Source organism: Syzygium oleosum, unplaced genomic scaffold (genome assembly GCF_021117445.2).
Source record: "Syzygium oleosum isolate NSW1041296 unplaced genomic scaffold, Sole_v2.1 Sole_v2.01, whole genome shotgun sequence".
NCBI classification, from domain to species: domain Eukaryota; kingdom Viridiplantae; phylum Streptophyta; class Magnoliopsida; order Myrtales; family Myrtaceae; genus Syzygium; species Syzygium oleosum.
In genome coordinates, this window is record NW_026607485.1 from 1,749,575 (window position 1) to 1,774,362 (window position 24,788).

Sequence of the window (24,788 nt, forward strand, 5' to 3'; positions counted from 1 at the left end):
TGACCTGTTCGATCAATTGCAAGGAGCCTCGGTATTTTCTAAGATTGACCTAAGGACGGAGTATCACCATTGAGAATCCAAAAGGAGGATATCCCAAAGACGGCATTTAGGACGAGGTATGGACACTACGAGTTCACGGTAATGCCGTTTGGGCTGACTAATGCCCCTGCCGCTTTCATCGACTTAATGAATAGAGTATTCAAAGAATTTTTGGATCAGTTCATAATTGTCTTCATAGATGATATTTTGGTATATTCAAAGAGTCTAGGAACATGAAGTACATTTGGAAAAGGTCCTACGAATGTTAAGAGAGCATGACCTTGTATGCTAAGTTTAGCAAGTGCGAGTTTTGGCTTAATCGAGTAGCATTCCTTGGACACGTGATCTCCAGAGAAGGAATCTCTGTAGATCCGGCGAAGATTGAAGCAGTGATGGATTGGCCAAGACCGGCGACAGTTACTGAGGTTCGAAGCTTTTTAGGTCTAGCCGGTTACTATCGCCGATTCGTGGAAGGATTCTCAACGATAGCCACTCCACTGACAAGGTTACTTAAAAAGGAGACGAAGTTTGAATGGACAGGAAAGTGCAAAGAGAGTTTTTAGGAATTGAAACGGAGATTGATAACTGCGCCAGTACTAACAATCCCTTCAGGACGGGGGGGATATGAGATTTATAGCGATGCTTCGCTTAAGGGATTGGGATGCGTGCTAATGCAACATGCAAGGGTAGTTGCTTATGCATCGCATCAGTTAAGGCCTCATGAGATGAACTATCCAACTCATGACTTGGAACTGGCAGCAATCATTTTCGCACTTAAGATTTGGAGGCACTATTTATGTGGAGAAAGGTTCCAGATTTATACGGACCACCAGAGTCTCAAGTATTTGTTTTCTCAGAAAGAACTAAACATGAGACAACGTCGTTGGATGGAGTTGTTGAAGGACTATGACTGTGACAATTTGTATCATCCCGGAAAAGCCAATCGGGTAGCGGATGCCCTAAATTGGAAGTCGAGCATCGCGCAGTTAATAGTCAAAGAATGGATCCTATTGGAAGGAGCGCGTGACTCAGAGTTTAAGTTTGAGGTAGGACATCTCTCCAGTTTGGTGGCGACGTTAAGAATTGAGCCGGAAGTGCAAACCAGAATTAAGGCATTACAATCCACGGATCCTGAGATTCAGAAGATTCTAGAAATGGATAGTACGAAGAGGAGACCAAACTTCCAAGTATCCGAGGATGGAATTCTGAAATTTAGAGGACGTTTGTGCATGCCCGACAATTTGGAACTTAAGGATGAGATTTTATCGGAAGCTCATAGGAGCAATTATAGCATTCACCCGGGCAGCACGAAAATGTACCAGAACTTTCGACAACATTATTGGTGGAATGGAATGAAGGTGGATGTGGCCAAGCATGTGGCCAAGTGTTTGACGTGCCAACAGGTGAAGGCACAACATTGTAAACCTGGTGGGATGTTGCAGCCGTTAGAAATCCCAGAATGGAAATGGGAACACATTACGATGGATTTCGTAACGGGATTGCCCAGAAGCCAGAGGGGGCACGACTTTATTTGGGTGATAGTGGACAGGCTAACTAAGTTGGCACATTTTCTGGCAGTACGAAAGGATTTCGCGCTCGATAGGTATGCTGAGTTGTATGTAAGACAGATAGTCCGTCTTCATGGAGTATCGGTATCGATCACTTCGGATCGTGATCCCCGGTTTACTGCTGCTTTTTAGAGAAGTCTCCAGACTGCCATGGGATCAAAGTTGCAATTCAGTACGGCCTATCATCCGCAGACGGATGGTCAGTCTGAAATAACCATTCAGACTTTAGAGGATATGCTGAGGGCATGTGTATTAGATTTTCAGGACAAGTGGGAACAACAATTGCATTTGGTTGAATTTGCCTATAATAACAGCTTCCAGCAGAGCATTGGTATGGTACCGTTTGAAGCGCTTTATGGCAGAGCGTGTAGAGCGCCGTTGTGTTGGGATGAAGTGGGAGAAAGAAGTGTAACGGGTCCAGAGTTAGTTCAACAGTCAGTGGAAATGGTAAGAACTATCCGGGAAAGGCTAAGAATAGCTCAGAGCCGTCAGAAAAGTTATGCGAACCGAAGGCGTAGACCGTTGGAGTTTCAAGTCGGTGACCATGTTTTCCTTAAGATTTCCCCGATGAGAGGACTGTCTCGGTTTGGTAAGAAAGGAAAACTGAGTCCAAGGTATATAGGCCCGTTCGAAATTTTAGAGAGGATTGGAACGTTGGCCTATCGTCTCGTCTTGCCGCCGAATTTATCGCAAGTTCATAATGTCTTCCACGTGTCAATGTTAAGAAAGTACGAACCGGATCCGACCCACGTGCTGAATCATGAAGTAATAGACGTGGACGACATGGTGTCGTACGTGGAGAGACTAGTATGAATTAAGGACAGGAAGGAGCAAGTTTTGAGGAATAAGACGGTCCCGTTGGTCAAAGTTGTTTGGGAGCATCACGGGACAGGAGGTGCCACTTGGGAAAATGAAGATGTAATGAAACGTCATCACCCCTATTTGTTTGGATAGCTAGGTACAGTTGTAAATTTCGAGGATGAAATTTTTATTAGGGGGGAAGAGTTGTAACATTCTGAATTTTCGATCATTTTCCCGGGATTTATGAAATGAATGTTTTGGCCAATGCACTTATAGTGAGATCTCACTCGGAACCGCGCATTCTCGGGATACTAACCTGAGGGGTAAGGCCATCAAGGGGTTGAGTTCGCCCGACCAAAGAACTCGACCTTGGTTCGACCTTCGACCATAAGGATTGACGAGGGACTTTTTTGGGCCAACAGAGACCGATCTATTTGATCGATCGTATCCGAAGGGAACTAGCGACAGACCCTCGCAATTACATGACAATCGAGGTCGCCTTGGCTCGAGCAAACTTAAACGTGACTCGACTTAGTGTCGGTCACGGGTCGAAAGCGCGTAATCCCAATGAGCTACCCGTTAGTAGGAGATAAGCTAAAGTCGTGATTGTTAGATTTTAAGCATTTCTTGGAATCCGGGCCCGGGAATCGAGAATTTTGAAAGTGACAATTTTTAGCGGCCAATGACGTTTTTGGCGTGGCCAACCTTGGGGCCACCCATTTTTGTAAAAAAATGGATTTTGGTTCGGGACCGAAAAAATGACCGTTTTGCCCTTATGGACCGCGAACGAATTTTGAGGACTGGATTAAGTCGGGGGACTGATAATTAGCCTGTATGGCTGAAAATAGGAGGACAAGAATGCTCCTCTCCTTCCATGAGCAATTACGCTTTTACCCTTGAATTATTGGAAAAGATTGAATGTGAGTCGTTGGATTTGGATAAGATCGAATATTGGCCTTTGGATTGGTGTGGTAGTTAGAGGGGTAGATTGGTAATTTCGGGTGGGGTTTTAGAGACCAATTATTGGGGGCACCATATATATATATTCATTTTCTCTCCCTCTCTCTCTCTCCTCACCCTCACCCACCGAAACTCTCTCTCTCTCTCCTTCCTCGTGCGTGAGCCAACTTGGCCGGCCACCAGCTCGTAAGCCGCCTGGTCGCCGCCCCTCCCGCCGTCCGCCACCGGTGCTTCTCCTTCCTGGCCACGCCACCACCGTCCGCCGTTCCTCTCTCTCTCTGTCTCGCCTGTGCTGTTCGGTCCAGCCACCACCCGAGCCACCCCTGACCGTCCTCTCCTGCCCCATACGTCCCCATCGCCGTCCCTAGCCACTCGATCGCCGCCTACCAACCGCCCGTCCATGGCGTTGCCGCCGCTCGCCCGCCTAGCCGCCGGTGCTGCTGCTGCTGGTCCGGCTGTTCGAGCCTCCTGTCCAGCTTGTTGTCGCCCCTTTTTAAGGTAAGTGACTTCCCCAAACCCTCCTTAGGACCTCGGGTATTGTTGGACACGTTTAGGACTCGGTTTGGGTAATTTAGGGGTTGTTTGAGGCATGTGAAGAGGGCTGGATATCAGGTTGTTGTGGACTGATTTGGTGAATGAATATGTGCGGTTTAGGAGGCTCGGATAAGGCTGTGATGATGCGGAACGACATTGGCTGAATTGTATGTTTGATTGGTAGTCTTATGCCTTGAATGGGCTTGTATGTGTGGTTGTGTGATTTGTGGTTGTTGGCTGATTTTAGACTGAGTATTGGACTGAATGTGTGTGATTGTGAAGGCGTGATGGTGTGACCGTGTAATGAGGCCGCGTGCCAAGTACGTATGGCCATGTGGCGTGATTGTGTGATGGTAATATGTGGTTGTGAAATGTACGTGTAGCATAAGATTGTGTGGTCGTGTGGTACGATAGTACGAGAGGATTGGAATGACTGGAAAAGTGGTACCCTAAGGCGTGTTCGTTTACGCGGGGTAGGTTCCGTCCTGAGGCGTGTTACGCGGGACGATGCCGTCCCTGATGTGGTGACGATGCCCGGCCCGACGGGATGACGATGCCTAATGAGGTCAGAAGACCATTAGCCTGATGCGTTTTATGCGGGCGCGGTAGTGATGGAAAGTTGAGAATGAGCTGGACTTGGTTTGATGCACGAGATTTGTGAAAATTGAAGCTTGGTGTGAGTTAATGTGTGAGTGTGACTTGTCTCGCGTGATATGGAGCTGGATGAATATGGACCTAAATGAGTTGGCTGTATTATTGTTTGACTTGCAGGGATGTGCATGATAGATCCCAGGTAGGATTGCATGTGATTGTTGGTATGACTGGTTGTGTGTGTTATGCATGTTTTGTCTGGCGGTACGTGAGAGCCTATGTGGGGTTTGGGGTTGTGCACTTATTGAGATTTGTCTCATAGTTGTATAACCACAATTTCAGACCCCCAGCCATGAACTCAGGAGGCCCGCCTCCTCGTTTTGGGATCCCTAGTCATGTGGATCATCAGGAGGTGGAGTACCCTTTAGAAGACGACCAAGCTTTCGTAAGACACTCGAGCGTTGTTTGGGTTGACGAGGGCGGATCACACCTGAAGTCGTATTCGTACGTGGCGTGGACTTATCGAGATGGCGTGGAGGAAACAGGTCCGCTGAGAAGCTTCGACATCCCTTTCCATGGCGTTGGCGAATGGGTCCCTTTGGCGATCATTCCTCCTAATGGCGAGATCGTTGATCCCGAGGAGCTGGATGAGGAGCCGCCCATGGTGGCCCCAGTGGAGCCGCAGGCTGTGCAACCATTACAGGCGATCCCTCCGTACCGCAATCTTCGTATTCCTCCGGGATTCGAATCAGAGGACTCAAGAGTAGAATGGGAAGAGGGTGATCCTCAGGAGCCACCAGGGCTAATTTAGGGGTTGTGTAGAGTGGGTCTGACCAGTCACTTTTTGGAAGATAGGTCGACCTATAGTGAAGCTAAGTTAACCCAATCACCCGATCCTTTTTGTTATGTCGGTGGTTTTTGGATGCTCGTCTGCTAAGCTTGTACGTAACGTTGTTTGTATGCTCGGTACGTTGAAAATGTATATAAGTTAATGTTGTTAGTTCATTGACTGTCTTGATACTCTACCCCGTTGTCGTCTTTTTAGTACGGGTGTTTTGATATTCATTTCCGCATGTACTTCTGATCGTTTGGGTCGGCGATGTTTTCATGGGACGTCGCATTAATTCGACCAAGGAGGGATGTCGCGAGTTCGATGGGGTTCGGGGAGTGACAATCACAAATCGGCCACCGTCAAGCATCAAATTGCACTCACAAGCACCACGACAAACTAGCCACATACGAACATCAAATCCACCCACGAATACCACAACTAGCCAATCATTGACCCACCAACATTAGCCACTAATATGCATCCAAAACCATCCCAATTCCAAACCACGAGCTCACCAATCCGACATTCAAGTCGGCCACAATCAATCATCAAATCACCCACAAACACTACGACAAGCCGACCATTGGACCCACCAAATTCAACCACAATTAAGCCCCCACAACTATCTCAATTCACCCCACAATTCAACCATATTCAACCCACACAGTCCAGTATAGCAATTCAACCATAACAGCCCATAATCTACCCGGTCTAATCCCTAAACAAGTCTAAAAATACCCATAGCCCTAAGTAAGGATTAGGAAGTCACTTACCTAAGTTTGGCTCGGGAAAAATCCACACGGGCTCAAAATGGCCCGGGTGAACAGTGACGACTCAGCGCGGGCGAGGGCGCGACAGGCAAAATGGCCGGCCAAGCTCGGCGCGGCACTTGGCCACGGCCTGGGACACTCGGCCACGGCAAGGGTAGCGGTTGGGCACGGCTGGACAGCGGGCTAGGCAAGCTTGGCATGGGTGGGCAACGAGCTAGGTTGTTCAGCCCGGGCATTGGGGCTGGGCCGGGCTAAGCGACGACACAGGGCCGGGTTGGCTAAGCGAAACGGTTGGGCGGCGGAGGCTCAGCCACGGTCGGGATAGTTCGGCCAAGACTGAGCTGGGGTGGCGCGGGCTGTCCAGGCGAGCACGGTGGCTACTAGTAGCGGCGAAGCTGCTGGGGGAACTGGGTGGTGGCGGGCGGAGCAGTGGCGGCGACCGGAACGGTGGTGCGCGGCGGCTGGAACGGCGGCGCGCGACGGCTGGATGAGGCGAAGCCGAAATAGGGGAGACGACGGGGAGGAGAGAAACAGGGGGAGGGGGATGGTCGTGCGGCGACCCGAGGCGGCACGGCGGCGTCGCGGGCGGCGGGGAGAAGCCGGACGAGCTGGCCGGCGGCTCGGTGGAGCCTGGCCGTGTCGGACGCGGCGATGAGATGAGCTAGGCAAGGGCAGGCTCGGCCCGGTGAAGGAAAACAGGGGAAGGAGAAGGAGAATGGGGGGCTCATGGCGGCCACGGTGCGGCGGTTGGCGGGGCGGCGGCGCCAGGCGGACGGTCCGGCGAGCAGTGGCTGGGGTGTGCGGCGGTCGGGCGAGCGAGCAACAGAAGAAGGAAGCAATAGCAGTCGCGACCAAAGACGAGGAAGAAGAAGAAGAGAAGAGGAAGAAAGAAAAAGAAAAGAAAGAAAGGAAGAGAGAGAGAGGAAACGTGAGCGGAAGAAAAGGGAGGACGGAACGTGCATGCATGGGGCAGAGGCGCGACAGAGGGGGAGAAGAGAGAGAGAGAGAGTTAAACGAACTTGAGTGCGATCCGACGATCCTCGTTCAAATCCGAAAACGATCCAACGGCCCACGAAAAGCCCTAATTATAAATTAGGAAAAAGGGCCAAAGATAATAAATAAAACACACTACGAGGGAGGTCTACTAGTCCAAATCCGCACCCGGTCCAAATTTCACTTTTCACTTATCCCGGGCAATATCGAGGCTGGCCACAATAATATCGACACCGTCCAATTAAATTCATCACAAAACTCCCAGAAATTCAACACCAAAGTTCAGGCTCTAAATAACGGCCAAATTCGATCAAATGCGTTATAGCGAAATCTCAAATTTAAAAATAATCCGAGAGTAATCAGTTCTGGGTGAGATTTTACTATAAGCACACTGACGAAATACACTTTTTATAAATCCCAAAAATGGGCCGAAACTTGGAATGTCACAACTCTTCCCCCTTTACAAAAATTTCGTCCTCAAAATTTACAATCCAACTCAACTATTCAAACAAATGGGGGTATTGGTGTCGCATCAACTCTTCGTTTTCCCATGTCGCACCTTCAGTTCCATGGTGCTCCCAAATCACCTTAACCATCGGAATTGTCTTGTTCCGCAACACTCGCTCCATTCTGTCCTCGATCCATAGTGGCATTTCCACGTGCGACATTGTGTCGTCCACGTCTATTTCTTCATAATTCAGCACATGGGTCGGATCCAGTTCATACTTCCTTAACATAGACACGTGAAATACGTTGTGAACTTGGGACAAATTCGGCGGTAGTGCGAGATAATAGGCCAATGTGCCAATTCTCTCTTAGACCTCGAATGGAACCACGTACCTCGGACTCAACTTCCCTTTCTTACCAAATCGTGATAATCCTCTCATCGGCGATACTTTCAGGAAATATGGTCCCCCAGTTGAAATTCCAAAGGCCTACGTCTCCGGTCTGCATAATTCTTTTGGCAACTTTGAGCGGTCTTAAGTTTGTCCCGAATAACCTTGACTGCCTCGACTAACTGCTGAATCAATTATAGGCCTGTGATACTCCTTTCACCAACTCCGTCCCAACACACTGGCGTCCTACAAACTCTGCCAAACAATGCTTCAAACGGTATTATTCTGATACTTTGCTGATAACTATTATTATAGGCAAAGTCTACTAAATGTAACTGTTCCTCCCAACTGCCCTTAAAATCCAATACACATGCCTGCAACATATCTTCCAAAGTTTGAATTGTCCTTTCAGACTGGCCATCAGTCTGAGGATGATAAGCCGTGCTAAACTGTAACCTCGTTCCTAATGCCGTATGAAGACTTTTCCAAAAAGCGACGACAAACTAGGATCACGGTCCGAAGTGATCGTCACCGGTACTCCATGGAGACGGACTATGTGTCGCACATACAAATCGACATACCTTTCCAAGCCGAAATCCTTTCGCACCAGCAGAAAATGCGCTGATTTTGTCAATCGATCAACTACCACCCAAATCGAATCATGGCCTCTCTGACTCCTCGGTAATCCCATGACAAAGTCCATCGTGATGTGTTCCCATTTTCACTCGGGGATTTTCAATGGCTGCAACATTCTACCCGGCTTGCAATGTTGCGCCTTCACTTGTTGGCATGTTAAATACTTAGCCACATGCTTGGCTACATCCCTTTTCATGTCGTTCCACCAATAATGCTATCGTAAGTTCTGATACATCTTCATACTACCCGGGTGAATACTATAATTACTACGGTGTGCTTCAGACAAAATCTCCTCCTTCAATTCTGCATCATCGGGCACACACAACCGTCCGCGGAACTTCAGAATCCCATCCTCGGATACCTGAAAATCGGATTTCCCTTTTGTGACATCCATACCCAGAATCTTCTGAATTTCCGGGTCCGTCGACTGTAAAACCTTAATCTTAGTCTGGATCTTTGGCTCAATCCTTAATGCTGCAAGAAGACTTGAGACATGACTCACTTCAAACTTAAATTCCGAATCCCAAACTCCCTTCAACAGAGTCCATTCCTTGACCATCATATGCGCGATGCTCGATTTCCGGGTCAGTGCATCCGCTACTTTGTTGGCTTTTCCAGGATGATACATAATCTCGCAGTCATAGTTCTTAAGGAGTTCCATCCAACGACACTGTCTCATATTCAGTTCCTTCTGGGAGAACAAGTACCTTAAACTTTGATGGTCCGTATAAATCTGAAATTTCTCCCCACATAGGTAGTGTCTCCAAATCTTAAGAGCGAAAATAATCGCGGCCAACTCCAAGTCATGCGTCGGATAATTCTACTCGCGTGGTCTCAATTGTCGCGATGCGTATGCCACTACTCTTTCGTGTTGCATTAGCACGCATCCCAATCCTCTTAACGACGCGTCACTGTAAATCTCATATCCTCCCGGACCTAACGAGATTGTCAATACTCGAGCGGTCGTCAACCTCTGTTTTAATTCTTGGAAGCTCCTTTCGCACTTATCCGTCCATTCAAACCTCGTTTCTTTCTTTAATAATCGTGTCAACGGTGTCGCTAATGCCGAAAATCTTTCCACGAAGCGTCTGTAATAACCCGCTAGACCTAAGAAGCTCCGAACTCCGGTCACTGTTGTTGGCCTCGGCCAATTCGTGATGGCTTCAATCTTTGTCCGGTCCAACGCAATTCTTTCTCCGGATACCACATGTCCTAAGAATGCCACTCGATAGAGCCAGAATTCGCACTTGCTGAACTTAGCATAAAGTGCGTGTTCCCTTAGGATCCGCACGACTTTTTCCAAATGTAACTCATGCTCGGCGGAACTCTTCGAATACACTAGGATATCGTCTATGAACATGATTATAAATTGATCCAGAAATTCTTTGAATACCCTATTCATCAAATCTATAAAGGAAGCAGGGGCATTAGTCAATCCGAACGGCATTACTGTAAACTCATAGTGTCCATATCTTGTCCTGAATGCCGTTTTTGGTATATCCTCCTTCTTAATCCTCAATTGGTGGTACCCCGTTCTCAAGTCGATCTTAGAAAATATCGATGCTCCTTGTGACTGATCAAACAGGTCGTCTATCCTTGGTAGTGGGTACTGGTTCTTAATGGTCACCTGATTTAACTGTCTGTAGTCAATGCATAACCTCAATGATCCATCTTTTTTTCTCACGAATAATACTGGCTCTCCCCATGGAGACGCACTTGGGCGGATAAAGCCTTTATCCAACAACTCTTGCATTTGGACCTTTAATTCCTCCAATTCCGACAGTGCCATCCTATAGGGCACTTTCGAGATCGGTTCTGTCCCTGGGGCTAATTCAACCACAAACTTTCCTATCAGGTGGCAATACCGGCAATTCCTAAGGAAAGACATCGAGAAAATTATACACCTCGGCTATGTCCTTTAGCCTTATTTCCTCAACCAACTAGTTAGCCACAAAATAATTATCTTTCTATACCTCAAAGACAAAGTTCAATCCATCCAATTTCAATCCAACATCTCCCAAAAACAAATCACATCGGTTCTTTACAAAATCTAAAATTTCCAAGCAACACTCATCCTTCCAAACCCGTCCAAGAATATCATCGTAATCCATACTTCAAATTTTTTTTTCCAACTCTTATATCCCAAAGTGATGTAGCCTCTGGGTCACTTTTCCCATGAAACTTTGGGGGTTTCTATTTCACAAAAATTACTCAACCAGTTATTGCATCCATCTGATTTACGCATTAACTTACCCTTAACCTTGGTTCCCATCAATCCCATTAAAATTCCAACTTCTTCGAGTGCCCTTAGAATTCCATCCACTCTGGGATCCTCTCGCAACTCCAACTTGCATGGACCAATACGACCTCGACCTCGACCGCTCAAACTCACGGGGTTCACACCACTCACTTACCTCCGTTATAATTCCCCTCGGGAATTAAAGACCTAGGCCAACTATACCAGTCTAAAGCCCTAGGCAGTGAATCGCAACAACAATTCACTAAGCAGGCAGCCAATCACAAACAACGGCCAATCATAACCAACAAAGTTCGTGCACTTACCTCAAGTTCTGACGCACCTGCACCTCACACATTAATGCATAAGATCACTCAACAACCACAATCAAACAGTCTGGGCTACGCATGGCACACGAGTCTCCCTAACTGACTACCCCCTAAGTCATCGCTCCTTATCACTCTAGGCTTCGACCAACTTGGATCGAGCTGACCTTGCTCTGATACCAAATCAACGGGGGTATCACGCCCGGAACCCCAATGGGCTCACGACACCCCTTCCACGGTCGTATTGAACGTGACGTCCCAGGACGTGTCGCCGACCCAAAAGAAACACTCACACGAGTATGCAAGCGGAAGCGAATTTAAAACAACCCAGACAATAAATTATGACAAAGGGGTAACAATAACGCAAACCAAGTAAATACATAACATACTCGGCATCACTTGCAGCATTCACAAATACACAACAACAACCCAGGCTACTAACTTAAACCACAATTGTCAAAATAGGGCGGTGGTTTGTAAGGTTAACTCCTCTATAAAAAGGGGGCACACAAAATATGGGGTAACTTGACCCGTCGTCCATCCCCGAGATACCCTGGTGGCGTCTCCAATCAATCACGATCGCGGATCTGAAAATGGTTATATAATAACTGTGAGAACGAGTCTCAATAAGCAACACCTTAAACCCCACCTAGGCCAATGCGTACCCAGACGAGTCTCAACATGCAATCTAACAATCGACATACTAGAACTCACATAAACATACATACCTCACCTCCATTTACACACCAACTCTGCATAATGGTCAAATCACATCAATGCATCCAGCATAACTCATATTCAGAGCACACAATGAAATTTCCCATGCATCATACAACAACACTCGTGCGTGTCTCGATTATAAGGTAAAACCACTTGGGCACGTCCCATACCATGCCTAGCACTATTCACCACATAATCAAACACTATGTAACATGCGTGGTCCAGCCAACTTTCTCACGACCTCCCAGGTTCTTTCACACTGCCTGCGTAAACACGCCTCAGGCCCATTCTCACGACTCGCATAAACACGCATCGAGTCTATCCTGCCTCAGGCTATTCGGACAGGCACACACGTCATATGCTTCAATCGATTCCATGCCAATCACATATTCAAACCACATCTTAATACACTCGATTGCCAATCATCCCAATCAATCCATGCAAGTATCAAACTCAATTCGTAAAGCATCACAAGCAAGCCACATTGCACAACCATCATTCTAACACATTGCACATACTCAATTTCAAATAATGTGCTTGCCACTTTAGCCCACAATTCCAACATTTGACCCAGTCATATTCAACCTATGATCCATCACAAACCGGCTACCGTCAAGCATCAAATTGCACTCACAAGAACCACGACAAACCAGCCACATACGAACATCAAATCCACCCACGAATGCCACAACAAGCCAATCATTGATCCACCAACATTAGCCACTAATATGCATCCAAAACCATCCTAATTCCAAACCACGAGCTCACCAATCCGACATTCAAGTCGACCATAATCAATCATCAAATCATCCACAAACACTACGACAAGCCGACCATTGGACCCACCAAATTCAACCACAATTAAGCCCCCACAACTATCTCAATTCACCCTACAATTCAACCATATTCAACCCACACAGTCTAGTATAGCAATTCAACCATAACAGCCCATAATCTACCCGTTCTAATCGCTAAACAAGTCTAAAAATACCCATAGCCCTAAGTAAGGATTAGGAAGTCACTTACCTAAGTTTGGCTCTGGAAAAATCCACACGGACTCAAAATGGCCCGGGTGAACAGTGACGACTCGGCGCGGGCGAGGGGCGACAGGCAAAATGGCCGGCCAAGCTCGGCGCGGCACTCGGCCACGGCCTGGGACACTCGGCCACGGCAAGGGCAACGGCTGGGCACGGTTGGGCAGCGGGCTAGGCGAGCTCGGCACGGCTGGGTAACGGGCTAGGCTGTCCGGCCACGACTGGGTAGCGGCTTGGGCTAGCTGGCCGGCGAGCTGGCTAGCCGATTGGCTGGACGACACGAATGGGTGGCGGAGGCTTGGCCACGGCCGGGACAGTCCGGCCAAGACTGAGTTGGGGTGGCCTGGGCTGTCCAGGCGAGCACGGCGTCTGCTGGTGGCGGCGAAGCTACTGGGGGAACTGGGTGGTGGCGGGCAGAGCAGTGGTGGCAGCCGAAACGGCGGCGCGCGGCGGCTAGACGAGGCGGAGCCGAAACAGGGGAGAAGACGGGGAGGAGAGAAACAGGGGGAGGGGGATGGTCGCGCGGTGGCCAGAGGCGGCACAGTGGTGTCGCGGGCGGCGGGGCAAGGCCAGACGAGCTGGCCGGCGGAGCCTGGCCGCGTTGGACACGGCGGTGAGCTGAGCTGCGCAAGGACGGGCTCGGGCCGGGGAAGGAAAACAAGGGAAGGAGAAGGAGAGTTGGGGGCTTGTGGTAGCGACGGTGCGGCGGCTGGCGAGGCGGCGGCGCCAGGTGGACGATCCGCCGAGCAGTGGCTGGGGTGAGCGGCGGTCGGGCAAGCGAGCAACAGAAGAAGGAAGCAACAGCAGTCGCGACCAGAGACGAGGAAGAAGAAGAAGAGAAGAGGAAGAAAGAAAAAGAAAAGAAAGAAAGGAAGAGAGAGAGAGAGGAAACGTGAGCGGAAGAAAAGGGAGGAGGGGACGTGCATGCATGGGGCAGAGGTGCGGCAGAAGGGGAGGAGAGAGAGAGAGAGAGAAAGTCAAACGCACTTGAGTGCGATCCGACGATCCTCGTTCAAATCCGAAAATGATCCAACGGACCATGAAAAACCCTAATTATAAATTAGGAAAAAGGGCCAAAGATAATAAATAAAACACACTACGAGGGAGGTCTACTAGTCCAAATCCGCACCCGGTCCAAATTTCACTTTTCACTTATCCCGGGCAATATCGAGGCTGGCCACAATAATATCGACACCGTCCAATTAAATTCATCACAAAACTCCCAGAAATTCGACACCAAAGTTCAGGCTCTAAATAACGGCCAAATTCGATTAAATGCGATTATAGCGAAATCTCAAATTTAAAAATAACCCGAGAGTGATCAGTTCTGGGCGAGATTTTACTATAAGCACACTGACGAAATACACGTTTTATAAATCCCAAAAATGGGCCGAAACTCGAAATGTCACATTGTGGGTATGCGCACACTAGTCTAGGATATCCTTGTGGGTCGAGCCACCGGCTTATAGTAGGTGGAGACCTTGTCAAGGGGGGAATCTTGGTCGCCTTTCACGGGGCGTTATCCGTGATCATACTTAGATTTCTGAGCATGAGATTGGCCAATGGAATGGACCATTGGCGTGTGCTTTCGACGAGATTGGCCAATGGAATTGATCATTGGTTTCTTCTTTGATATTATTAATTAAAACGAGATTTCCTATTGTGAAAAGGTTATGTTTAAAGTGGTATATAACGTATTTTGACCTTGAAGTTTGTGATATGTTGGAGTTGGTTAATTGAGCTTTCGTTTGGTCTTATAACCATGTGCATAGTGGGTGCTCGATCTACTTAGAAGAAATGTATTACTCACTGAGCCGTGGTAGCTCATTCCTCTCATCTTACTTGTTTTTCAGGTTCTTCACCGAGACGCTAGTAGGCGTGAGAGTTCCGGTGTTGGGGAGGACATTTTGATAGTTGGGACTTTTTGGTACGAGTTACACATAGATGTGGAGTTTAAGTTTTAGCCTGTTGCTGGTTATGCTTTTGGCCTTTTGATGGATTGTAGTTAACTCCGATATTATAACCAAATAAACTTTATATCATGTATATATGTAGATGCATATATTTTGATATCAGGTGAGTTTTGGTTATGTTAGGCTACGTCCTTTGGTGAAAGGATAGCCGTGTCATGCGCTTATTCTTGTTGAGTTAGGGGTGTGATATTTGTTGGTATCAGAGCGTAGGTTTTGATTTTTGGAGTATAGATATGGGACGTTGTGAGATTGTGTGATAGATTTTTTGCTCTAGTCTTTTATATACTAAGTAGTAGCTCATTCTTGAATACAAGCGACCATGAGTTCTGACTCGGAGCCACTTACCTCGCTTCTTAAGAATAATAAAGGCAAGCGAGTTATTACTTCCGACACTAGAGATATACCTCAACGTTCTCAAGGTGTGACTTTAAAAAGGAGACTGGAGGATCAATATGAAATGAGTTCTGACTCACGAGAAGCTAGGGAAGAACCCCAAGAGCCTAATCCCCCGACTGATTTCACTCAAGCAATGATTCATTGGTATCGTCAGGCGAAGGAATTAAGTGAAGGTGGCACCACTGACTCATGCACCTTCGCACAATTCAGAAAGGCGGATCCACCTAAGTTTGATGGGAAGTTTGATCCTCTTAAGGCCGATGGTTGGATTAGAAGCATAGAGGAAATCTTTAGGGCGGAAAAATGTTCGTGACAATCAAAAGGTCAACTTTACCACTCGTTATTTGGAAGGTGAAGCTATATGTTGGTGGGAAGGGACTAGACCCGCCCTTGGAGGTACTGATGTAATCATTTCCTGGAAAGACTTCACTGAAGCATTCAATGCCCAATTCTTGCCCGAGTCATTCCAAGCGAAGATGAGGAGTGACTTTGTAAATGTATCTCAAGGTAGCTCGTCAGTTATGGAGTATGCAGCCCGCTTTAATCAGCTCAGTAGATTCGAGGAAGGCTTCGTGGCTAGTGAAAAGCGGAGGGCAAAACACTTTCAGCGAGGGCTTCGCCTTGATAGTCGCAGTATTCTCACGCCTTTTGTACTGACTACGTACAAAGATGTCTTGGATCGAGCGATTAGGGTGGAGCAAGATATGTTGGAGAGCGGCGCACAGGGTGCACCTCAGTACAAGAGGTTTAAGCCCACTGACTATCATGATAGTCGGACCAGTAGTAGCAAAAAGTGAAGGGATTTCAATTAGCTAGGAAGGCCCAAGATTCAGAGTAATCTGGGCCCTTGTGCTACTTATGGGAAGCGTCATAGCGGTCCTTGTTATAGCAAGATAGGAGCTTGCTTCCTTTGTAGGAAAATAGGACATATGGCGCATGATTGTCCTACACAGAAGGATATCCCTGGAGATAGTAGAGTGTGTTTTGTTTGTGGGCAGCCTGGGCACCTAGCATCTGCTTGTTCTATGAGGAAAACTGCATCTTCAGCTGGTAGGCCCCAAGGAAATCAGGAAAGGCAAAAGACGACTGGGAAAGTTTTTGCGATAATGAAGGAGGATGCGGCGGCGTCCAACGCAGTTGTTGCAGGTAATATTTATATTGCCTCTCAATATGCGTATGCGTTGTTTGATCCGGGTGCTACGCATTCCTTTATTGCCATTGACTTCGCAAGGAAACTTGATGTGTTGCCTGAGCCTCTAGAGGATGAAATGTATGCTGATACTCCTACTGGAAATTTCCTGATTGCTAACCGTGTGTTCAAGAGATGTTTGCTCCGGATTAATGATGTAGTATTACCTGTCGATTTGGTGGAGTTATATATACGGGATTTCGATGTTATTTTGGGAATGGATTGGTTATCCACATATCATGCAACTGTTGATTGCTATTCTAAGAAAGTTGTCTTTCGACTTCCAAATCAACCCGAATTTTCTTTTTCAGGAAGTTGTAAAGGCACCTTGCCAAGATTGATATCAGCTTTGCAAGTGAGGAAGCTTTTGAGGAAAGGTTGTTGTGGTTATGTGGCTTATGTAAATGACACAAGTAAAGATGTTGTAGAGTTCGAAAATATTCGTATTGTTAGAGAATTTCCAGATGTGTTTCCTGAAGATTTGCCTGGCTTGCCTCCTAATAGAGAGATTGATTTTTGTATTGATTTGATGCCTGGCACTACGCCTATCTCTAAGGCGCCATATCGGATGGCACCGTCTGAATTGAAGGAATTGAAAGCACAGCTGTAGGAGTTGTTGGATAAAGGTTTTATTAGACCCATCGTTTCGCCTTGGGGAGCTCCGGTTCTTTTTGTGAAAAAGAAGGATGGTAGTATGCGGCTTTACATCGATTATCGAGAACTTAATAAGGTGACGATAAAAAATAAATACCCTTTGCCCCGGATTGACGATTTGTTTGATCAACTTCAGGGAGCTCAAATATTTTCTAAGATTGACCTTTGTTCTGGGTATCATCAGTTGAAGTTAAAGGCAGATGATGTACCAAAAACTGCTTTCAGGACAAGGTATGGCCATTATGAATTTCTTGTCATGCCTTTTGGATTAACAAATGCTCCTGCTGCTTTTATGTATCTGATGAATAGGGTGTTCAGACAGTATCTTTATAAGTTTATTGTGGTATTCATTGATGATATTTTGATGTATTCGAAGAGTTTGGAGGAACATAAACAACACTTGAGGTTTGTGTTGCAAACTTTGCGTGAAAAGAAGTTGTTTGCTAAATTCAGTAAGTGTGATTTCTAGCTTGATCATATAGAATTCTTAGGCCATATAATCTCGAAGGATGGCATTTCGGTTGACCCGAGGAAAGTTGAAGCAGTTGTCCAATGGAGTCGCCCTACCAATGTCACTGAAGTGAGAAGTTTTCTTGGTCTAGCTGGCTACTATAGGCGGTTTGTAGAAGGATTTTCTAAACTTGCTAGTCCACTTACTCGCCTAACTCAAAAGGGAGTTAAATTTGTTTGGTCAGATCAGTGTGAGAACAGTTTCCAAGATTGAAGAGACGGTTAGTATCGGCTCCTATATTGACCTTGCCTTCAGGTACTGATGGCTTCACAATCTACTGTGATGCATCTAAGGAAGGTTTAGGTTGTGTTCTTATGCAGAATGGTAAAGTTGTAGCCTATGCCTCTAGACAGTTGAAAGTACATGAGAGAAATTATCCCACTCATAATTTGGAATTAGCAGCGGTTATGTTTGCCTTGAAGATATGGCAGCACTACTTGTATGGTGAGAAATGTGAAGTCTTTACTGATCATAAGAGTTTGAAGTACATCTTTACTCAGAAAGAATTGAACATGAGACAGAGGAGCTGGCTAGAACTCTTAAAGGATTACGACCTATCTATCAATTACCATCCAGGTAAGGCAAATGTGGTAGCCGATGCCCTAAGTCGTAAGTTTTATGGAAACATGGCTACATTGCTCACTTCTCAGAAGCCTATTCTTGAGGAAATGAGGAAGTTGGACTTGGAAGTATTGGTACACAAGCTTGGTGCTCGATTAGCTAATCTTTAAGTACAACCAATGTTGATTGACAGAATTAAGGCTAAACAGAATGGGGATCCTCAGTTGGGAAAGATTAGAGAAGGAGTAGAAGCTGGGAGACGAGGACTTCAGTATCCATGCGGATGGGTCATTGAGGTTTCATGGTCGGCTATGCGTTCCTGATGATTCGGGATTGAAAAAGGAGATATTGCAGGAAGCTCATAGTACGAGATTCTCTATCCATCCAGGAAGCACTAAAATGTACGGGGATGTGAGAGAGAATTTTTGGTGGATCAACATGAAGAAAGATATCGTGAAGTTTATTGACCAGTGTCTGGTTTGCCAGCAAGTAAAGATTGAGCATTAGAAACCAGGTGGATAGCTACACCCACTTGAAATACCTAAGTGGAAGTGGGAGCATATTACCATGGACTTTATCGTCGGTCTATCGAGGACATCTAGTGGTAAAAACGCTATATGGGTGATTGTCGATCGATTGACTAAATCTGCTCACTTTTTGTCATATCGATTCGATCTTTCACTTGAAGATATGGCAAAGCGGTATGTTAATGAGATGGTGAAGCTTCATGGGGTGCCAGTGATCATTGAGAGTTTGCAAGGAGCATTGGGTACTAAACTCAACTTCAGTACGGCTTTTCATCCGCAGACAGATGAACAATCTGAGAGGACGATTCAAACACTAGAGGATATGCTAAGATCCTGTGTTATTAACTTTGATGGTTCGTGGGACGAACACCTTCATTTAGCGGAGTTTTCTTATAATAACAGCTATCATTCTAGCATTAAGATGGCTCCTTTTGAAGCTCTATACGGTCGAAAATGTAGAACTCCCATATGTTGGGATGATGTTGGTGAGAAAAGATTAACCGGACCAGAGTTTATTCAGGAGTCAGAAGAGAAAGTCAGGTTGATTCGAGAGCATTTGAAAAAAGCACAAAGCCGTCAGAAAAGCTATGCTGACCTCAAAAGACGCAAGGTAGAGTTTGATGTAGGAGATCATGTATTTCTCAAAGTTTCTCCAATGAAGGGAGTTATGAGATTTGGCATTCGTGGAAAGTTAAGTCCAAGATACGTGGGACCATTCTTGATATTAAAGAAGATTAGCGAAGTTGCTTATAAATTAGCTTTGCCACCAGCATTATCTAGGGTGCATAATGTATTCCATGTGTCCTTGCTGCGGAGATATGTACCAAATCTTGAACACGTACTGGATTTTACACCATTAAAGTTAAAGGAGAACTTAACTTATGAAGAGCAGCCTATACGCATCGTCAACAGGAAGGATCAAGTGTTGCGACGACGCACTATCCCTTACGTGAAGATTCAATGGCAAAACCATACTAAGAGGGAGGCCACTTGGGAACCTGAGGAAGAGGCAAGATGTAAATACCCGAACTTGTTTGGCGATTGAGGTACGTCTGAATTTCGAGGACGAAATTTTTATAAGGAGGGAAGAATGTAATAATGGGCTTAAATAACCCATTATTTTATCTAGAGCCCAGCCCATTAACTTGTCTTTATTTTCAATGTGAAGCGGTGAAGAAGGAGCCTCGGTGACTGAAGAGAAAAAAAGGAGAAGAAGGGAAGAAGAAGAAACGCACGCAGAGAAGAAGAAAAAGAGGAATAGGGAAAATCTTCGTGTGTTTGCGATCTGGACGACTCAATAAGTCGAATCAACGTCATTTTGTAACGCCGGGTAAGTAATCGAGGCCTCTATTCGTCTAATTGGATTGATTTCGGAAATTAGGGTACAAATTTAAAGGAATATTGATTTTGAATTGCGAGGCTCGATCGAGGAGATATTAAGTTGCAATTTTGTGTGGAATGATGGTTTATGGTGTTGTAAAGTGTTGGGGTTTGTTGAGTAGCTATTTCGTAGTATGGTTGTTCGGGACGAATTTCGGAGTTACGTGTTACTCGAGTGGCGAAGTCCGATTTTTGAGTCGTTAAGCTGTGAATATATATAGAATTGGTAGTTTAGGGTGTTGCGAGGCCGTGGGATTTTACGGAACCTGATTTGGACTTACGGTTTGCCGGATATGAATTTTTAAAGTTGAGTGCGCGCAGTGAACAGTGCGCGATCAGTGGTTTTTAGGCCGATTTTTGTCAGTTTTCGGCTCAATTTTAGGACGGCCAAGTTGGGGTTCTTGTAATGCTCTGAATAAGCTTTCTCTTGACTATAAGTTCGCTTAGAACGGAGTTTAGTGGAGAAAGTTATGGCGCAATCAAGTTTCGCACTCAAGTTCCGCGTCGTGGACGAATTTGGATAATCGCTTTGGACGAGTGATTTGGGGGCATCTTTAGTCGTTATATTAGTGTCTAAGCCTAGCTTAGCCGAGTCGTAGTTGAAGTAACATTTTACTCGGTTTTGATACCGTTTTTTCGACTTATTGTTAGGTATTCGAGTGCGTCGGCACGAGAAACCGCCGTAGGTTAGTTTTTCAGCTTTTCAAGGTGAGTGGTACTATTTCTTCTTTGAATTTGTAAACTCATGTTTAGAAAATGATATGTATTAGACATGTTACCATATAAGAAATGGCATTTTGATTGCATAAAATTGGATCGAGCATTTACTGCCATCTTGTGTATTTGAAATGAAAGATTATCTTTTGATTTTGGTTTGAATTTACTGAATGCAAATAGGTTTGCGAAACCTTTTGAAAAAGACTCATGAGGAGTTCTTGCATTTGAATGTGGCTTATGAAGGGTTTTATATCGGTTTATGAAATGGTTTATGAAATGATTTCTGGAATGGATTTTGTAGATTGGTGGATGATATTGTTGTGGATTTTATGCGCATACTAGTCTAGGATATCCTTGTGGGCCGAGCCATCGGCTTATAGTAGGTGGAGACCTTGCCAAGGGGGGAATCTTGGTCGCCTTTCACGGGGCGTTATCCGTGATCATACTTAGATTTCTGAGCATGAGATTGGCCAATGGAATGGACCATTGGCGTGTGCTTTTCGACGAGATTGGCCAATGGAATTGATCATTGGTTTCTTCTTTGATATTATTAATTAAAACGAGATTTCCTATTGTGAAAAGGTTATGTTTAAAGTGGTATATAACGTATTTTGACCTTGAAGTTTGTGATATGTTGGAGTTGGGTTAATTGAGCTTTCATTTGGTCTTATAACCGTGTGCATAGTAGGTGCTCAATCTACTTAGAAGAAATGTATTACTCACTGAGCCGTGATAGCTCATTCCTCTCATCTTACTTGTTTTTCAGGTTCTTCACCAAGACGCTAGTAGGCGTGAGAGTTCCGGTGTCAGGGAGGACATTTTGATAGTTGGGGCTTTTTGGTACGAGTTACACATAGATGTGGAGTTTAAGTTTTAGCATGTCGCTGGTTATGCTTTTGACCTTTTGATGGATTGTAGTTAACTCTGATATTATAACCAGATAAACTTTATATCATGTATATATGTGGATGCATATATTTTGATATCAGGTGAGTTTTGGTTATATTAGGCTACGTCCTTTGGTGAAAGGATAGTCGTGTCATGCCCTTGTTCTTGTTGAGTTAGGGGTGTGACAAAAAACAACGACAATTTGTCCTCAATTTCAAGTCTCAATCATCAACCAAATTATACTTAAGAAAGTAATTAATCTAGGACACGTAGAGTGGTCCCTCCGATTATAGAATTCTTCCCTTAGATGACCATGAAGGGAAACACTACGTAAAGTGGTGTTTTCGACTGACTTCAGGGATACCAAATCCAAATTCAATTCCCTTTCTTTTCCTCATCCTGAATGGTCCTCATAATATCAAGATATGATTTCCCTCGGAGCTCACGAGAGTAATATCCCCTGAAGTAATCGCCGACACCTATTCTTCTGAAGAACGCCGGCTTCTCTGGTGTGATTAGGATAGGTGCTGGACCCATTTCGCATTCCAATTTCGGGCTGTAAAATGTGGCAACCGAGAGCCTTTCCTTCATTGAGTTGACTGTTACTCGGTGCTCAATGCTACGATAATTGCCATTCGTGATAATCTGTGTCAATCATCAAATACACAAACTACTCAGTCATACCACTGGTGGATTTTTGTTCATGAATTTCTATTCTCTATACTCATCCTAACAAATTGCATAAAGTTTTGTTTATATAAACTATTCATCGAAAGTTTTCTATAAAATACCAGATTGTGTATGAGATAACAGTCTTGTCATCAGCAGCACACCGAATCTAGACAACATTGGCTAGTGTATAAAACAAAATTAGGTGGATATCTGCAGCAAAACTATTAGAGATGGGGCCGATCGAAAATCTTTACCTCTAAAATGTCTCCGACGTTGACAATGAAAGCATTGGGAAGGGGCTGGATGGGAACCCACTTGCCCTCTTTCCTTACTTGGAGACCTTCCACTTCATTGACTTGGAGAAGAGTTGTGAGGCCTATGGCGTCAGAGTGAGGAGTGAGGCTGATGACGAGGTCGGGTTGCGGACAAGGAGGGTAATAGTTCATCCTAATGCCTTGCAGGCCCTCATCAAACTGTTCTACCATGTCCTTCGTGTCCATCTTTAAAGCTTTTGCCATGAGGAGGAGCATCTTCATTGCAAGATCTCGTATCTCCGAGGAGTATCTATCCAAGACATCTCTGCACAATTAAAAGATGATACTTTTAAGAATAGGTTACAAACGTGTGTGAGAGAGAGAGAGCGCATGGATTTTCTCACATAATGTGAGGCACTGATATGAGTAGGTTTATTTTTAGTAAGTAATTAATGGTTCATCTCGATGTCGAGAGATTTGGGATTGGTAGAAAATAGTTATAAAGGTTGTTAATAAATTATTCATCATACTTGTTAAAATATTTAAATAATAAATCACGCCTTCATCTAATAGTTTAAGTTTTAAGAACAGTTGGTAATGGTCCTATCAAATCTCACATGGTATCAGAGTTAGAGGTCCTGAGTTTAAATCTTTTCAGGTCCCATTTATCTCCCGAATTAAATATATCCACGCTTAGTACTAGGCAAAAAGACCAGACTAAGCATGAGGAGAAGTGTTAAAATATTTAAATAATAAACCACAGCTTTATCTAACAGCTTAAACTTTTAGAACAGTTGGCAGTGGACCCACAAAATTTCACAATGCTAATAAAGTTAGGTATTATTACTGATGCGGGCAAATTATCAAGCCAATATTCCATGCATCCAGCTCATATCAGCCCAACTCACATGAACCATTAGCTCTAGTGAATCTTTCCAATGATGCATGTGAGTTGGCCACACATGCACCGGGCGTAGCCAAAAAAATTTCTTAATTTTGATCTTTGATTTGATTGTTTATGTGTCAACCATTTAGAGTAAATTTAATATTTAGCTAGGAAAGGAACCAAAGATCCAATTGGGGGGGAAGGTTAAATTTACGACATACATTTAGACAATCCCGATCATTTTGAACAAATAGTGTACTAAATGCATGAGATAGAGAGAGAGAACCTGAAGGGAGAAGGAAGCATGGGAAAAAGGTGAGGTTTTCTCAAATGTCTTGGGAGGGATATCATGTAAAAGAGGTCGCCCCAATCAAGCTTCTGCTCCTCCCACAAAACAAACGCCTGCCCAAAACCCTGCAAGTCTCCTTCTTGTTGCCAAAACTTCCTCTTCTCCTCCATTGGAAGCTTGAAGAACTCTCGTATTCCCAACTTCACCTCCTCCAACAATGAACAACTCACTCCATGGTTTATCAACTGCATGCACAAAAATGGATCGATTAAGTTCAAAAGTCGAATTCTTGAAAACACAAATCCGGACCCTTTTGTCTCAAGTAACTATCACGGAAGACCTGGAAGAATCCCCAATCTCTGCATGCAAAGTGAAACTTTTCAAGCTCGGACTCCATTGAATCCTCGTCGCTTGATGAGAGCTTGTTCAGGTCAATTACTGGCACTCGAAGCAATGAAGTTCCAGGATCATCATGCATGAACGGATGATCTTGGTCGGTACGGATATATCGAGGCGGGACTTCAGTTATGGCCTCTTTTGCCAGCTCCTGAACACTTGGGACTGGTAGAGAACCACCAAACTTTGTGACATTCGCGTCCATCGTGGCAACGAGAGGATCAGATGACAAAAATCTCGAGGAGTAGGCTATCAGTTATAACATCTATTATGAGGGTTTCTAATGTTCTAATGGCTGTAGGATGTTAGCTAACCTGGTTTCTCATTTATAGCAGTAGTGTCAAGAAGTACATGTGGCTTCCGGCCACACTCAATCTACCAACCGACAAAAGTATGGCTTCGTGATCGGTTATTGGTGTATGAATCCGCCTTATGTTATTAAATAGTGGAAGCTTCAAGAAATGAATACATAGTGAAACATAATTGATAATATTATTATACGATCGATCTCATGTTGGACTCAAGTTTAATAAATAAAAAATTTTACAATCTAATGAAAATACCATTCGTCACAGAAGGGGAAAAAAGCATATGTTTAGCAAAATTTTATACACTCACT

At 45.1% G+C, this 24,788-nt stretch overlaps 2 protein-coding genes across 2 annotated transcripts; one reads left to right on the top strand and one right to left on the bottom strand.

The window, feature by feature from the left end:
- Positions 1-12,957: 12,957 nt before the first annotated feature.
- On the top strand, positions 12,958-13,638 carry LOC130139938 (uncharacterized). The gene is made up of 2 exons (XM_056317941.1): positions 12,958-13,070; positions 13,233-13,638. Exons 1-2 carry the CDS (start codon positions 12,958-12,960, stop codon positions 13,636-13,638), a joined length of 519 nt encoding a protein of 172 aa, XP_056173916.1.
- An 8,341-nt stretch (positions 13,639-21,979) lies between these two features.
- On the bottom strand, positions 21,980-24,401 carry LOC115691608 (protein SRG1-like). The gene is made up of 4 exons (XM_030618302.2): positions 24,114-24,401; positions 23,771-24,018; positions 22,599-22,923; positions 21,980-22,317 (listed from the first exon to the last, which is right to left on the bottom strand). Exons 1-4 carry the CDS (start codon positions 24,372-24,374, stop codon positions 22,048-22,050), a joined length of 1,104 nt encoding a protein of 367 aa, XP_030474162.2. The 5' UTR covers positions 24,375-24,401; the 3' UTR covers positions 21,980-22,047.
- Between the last annotated feature and the right edge of the window lie 387 nt (positions 24,402-24,788).

What these genes read in the sequence shown, in the direction of transcription:
- LOC130139938 (XM_056317941.1), top strand. Translation starts at nt 12,958, where the DNA reads ATGGCCGGCCAAGCTCGGCGCGGCACTCGGCCACGGCCTGGGACACTC. An exon ending in GGCGAGCTCGGCACGGCTGG is followed by an intron (nt 13,071 to 13,232) that starts GTAACGGGCTAG and finishes TGGGCTGTCCAG; the next exon opens with GCGAGCACGGCGTCTGCTGG.
- LOC115691608 (XM_030618302.2), bottom strand. Translation starts at nt 24,374, where the DNA reads ATGGACGCGAATGTCACAAAGTTTGGTGGTTCTCTACCAGTCCCAAGT. An exon ending in GAGATTGGGGATTCTTCCAG is followed by an intron (nt 24,019 to 24,113) that starts GTCTTCCGTGAT and finishes TTGTGCATGCAG; the next exon opens with TTGATAAACCATGGAGTGAG. An exon ending in ATGCTTCCTTCTCCCTTCAG is followed by an intron (nt 22,924 to 23,770) that starts GTTCTCTCTCTC and finishes TTAATTGTGCAG; the next exon opens with AGATGTCTTGGATAGATACT.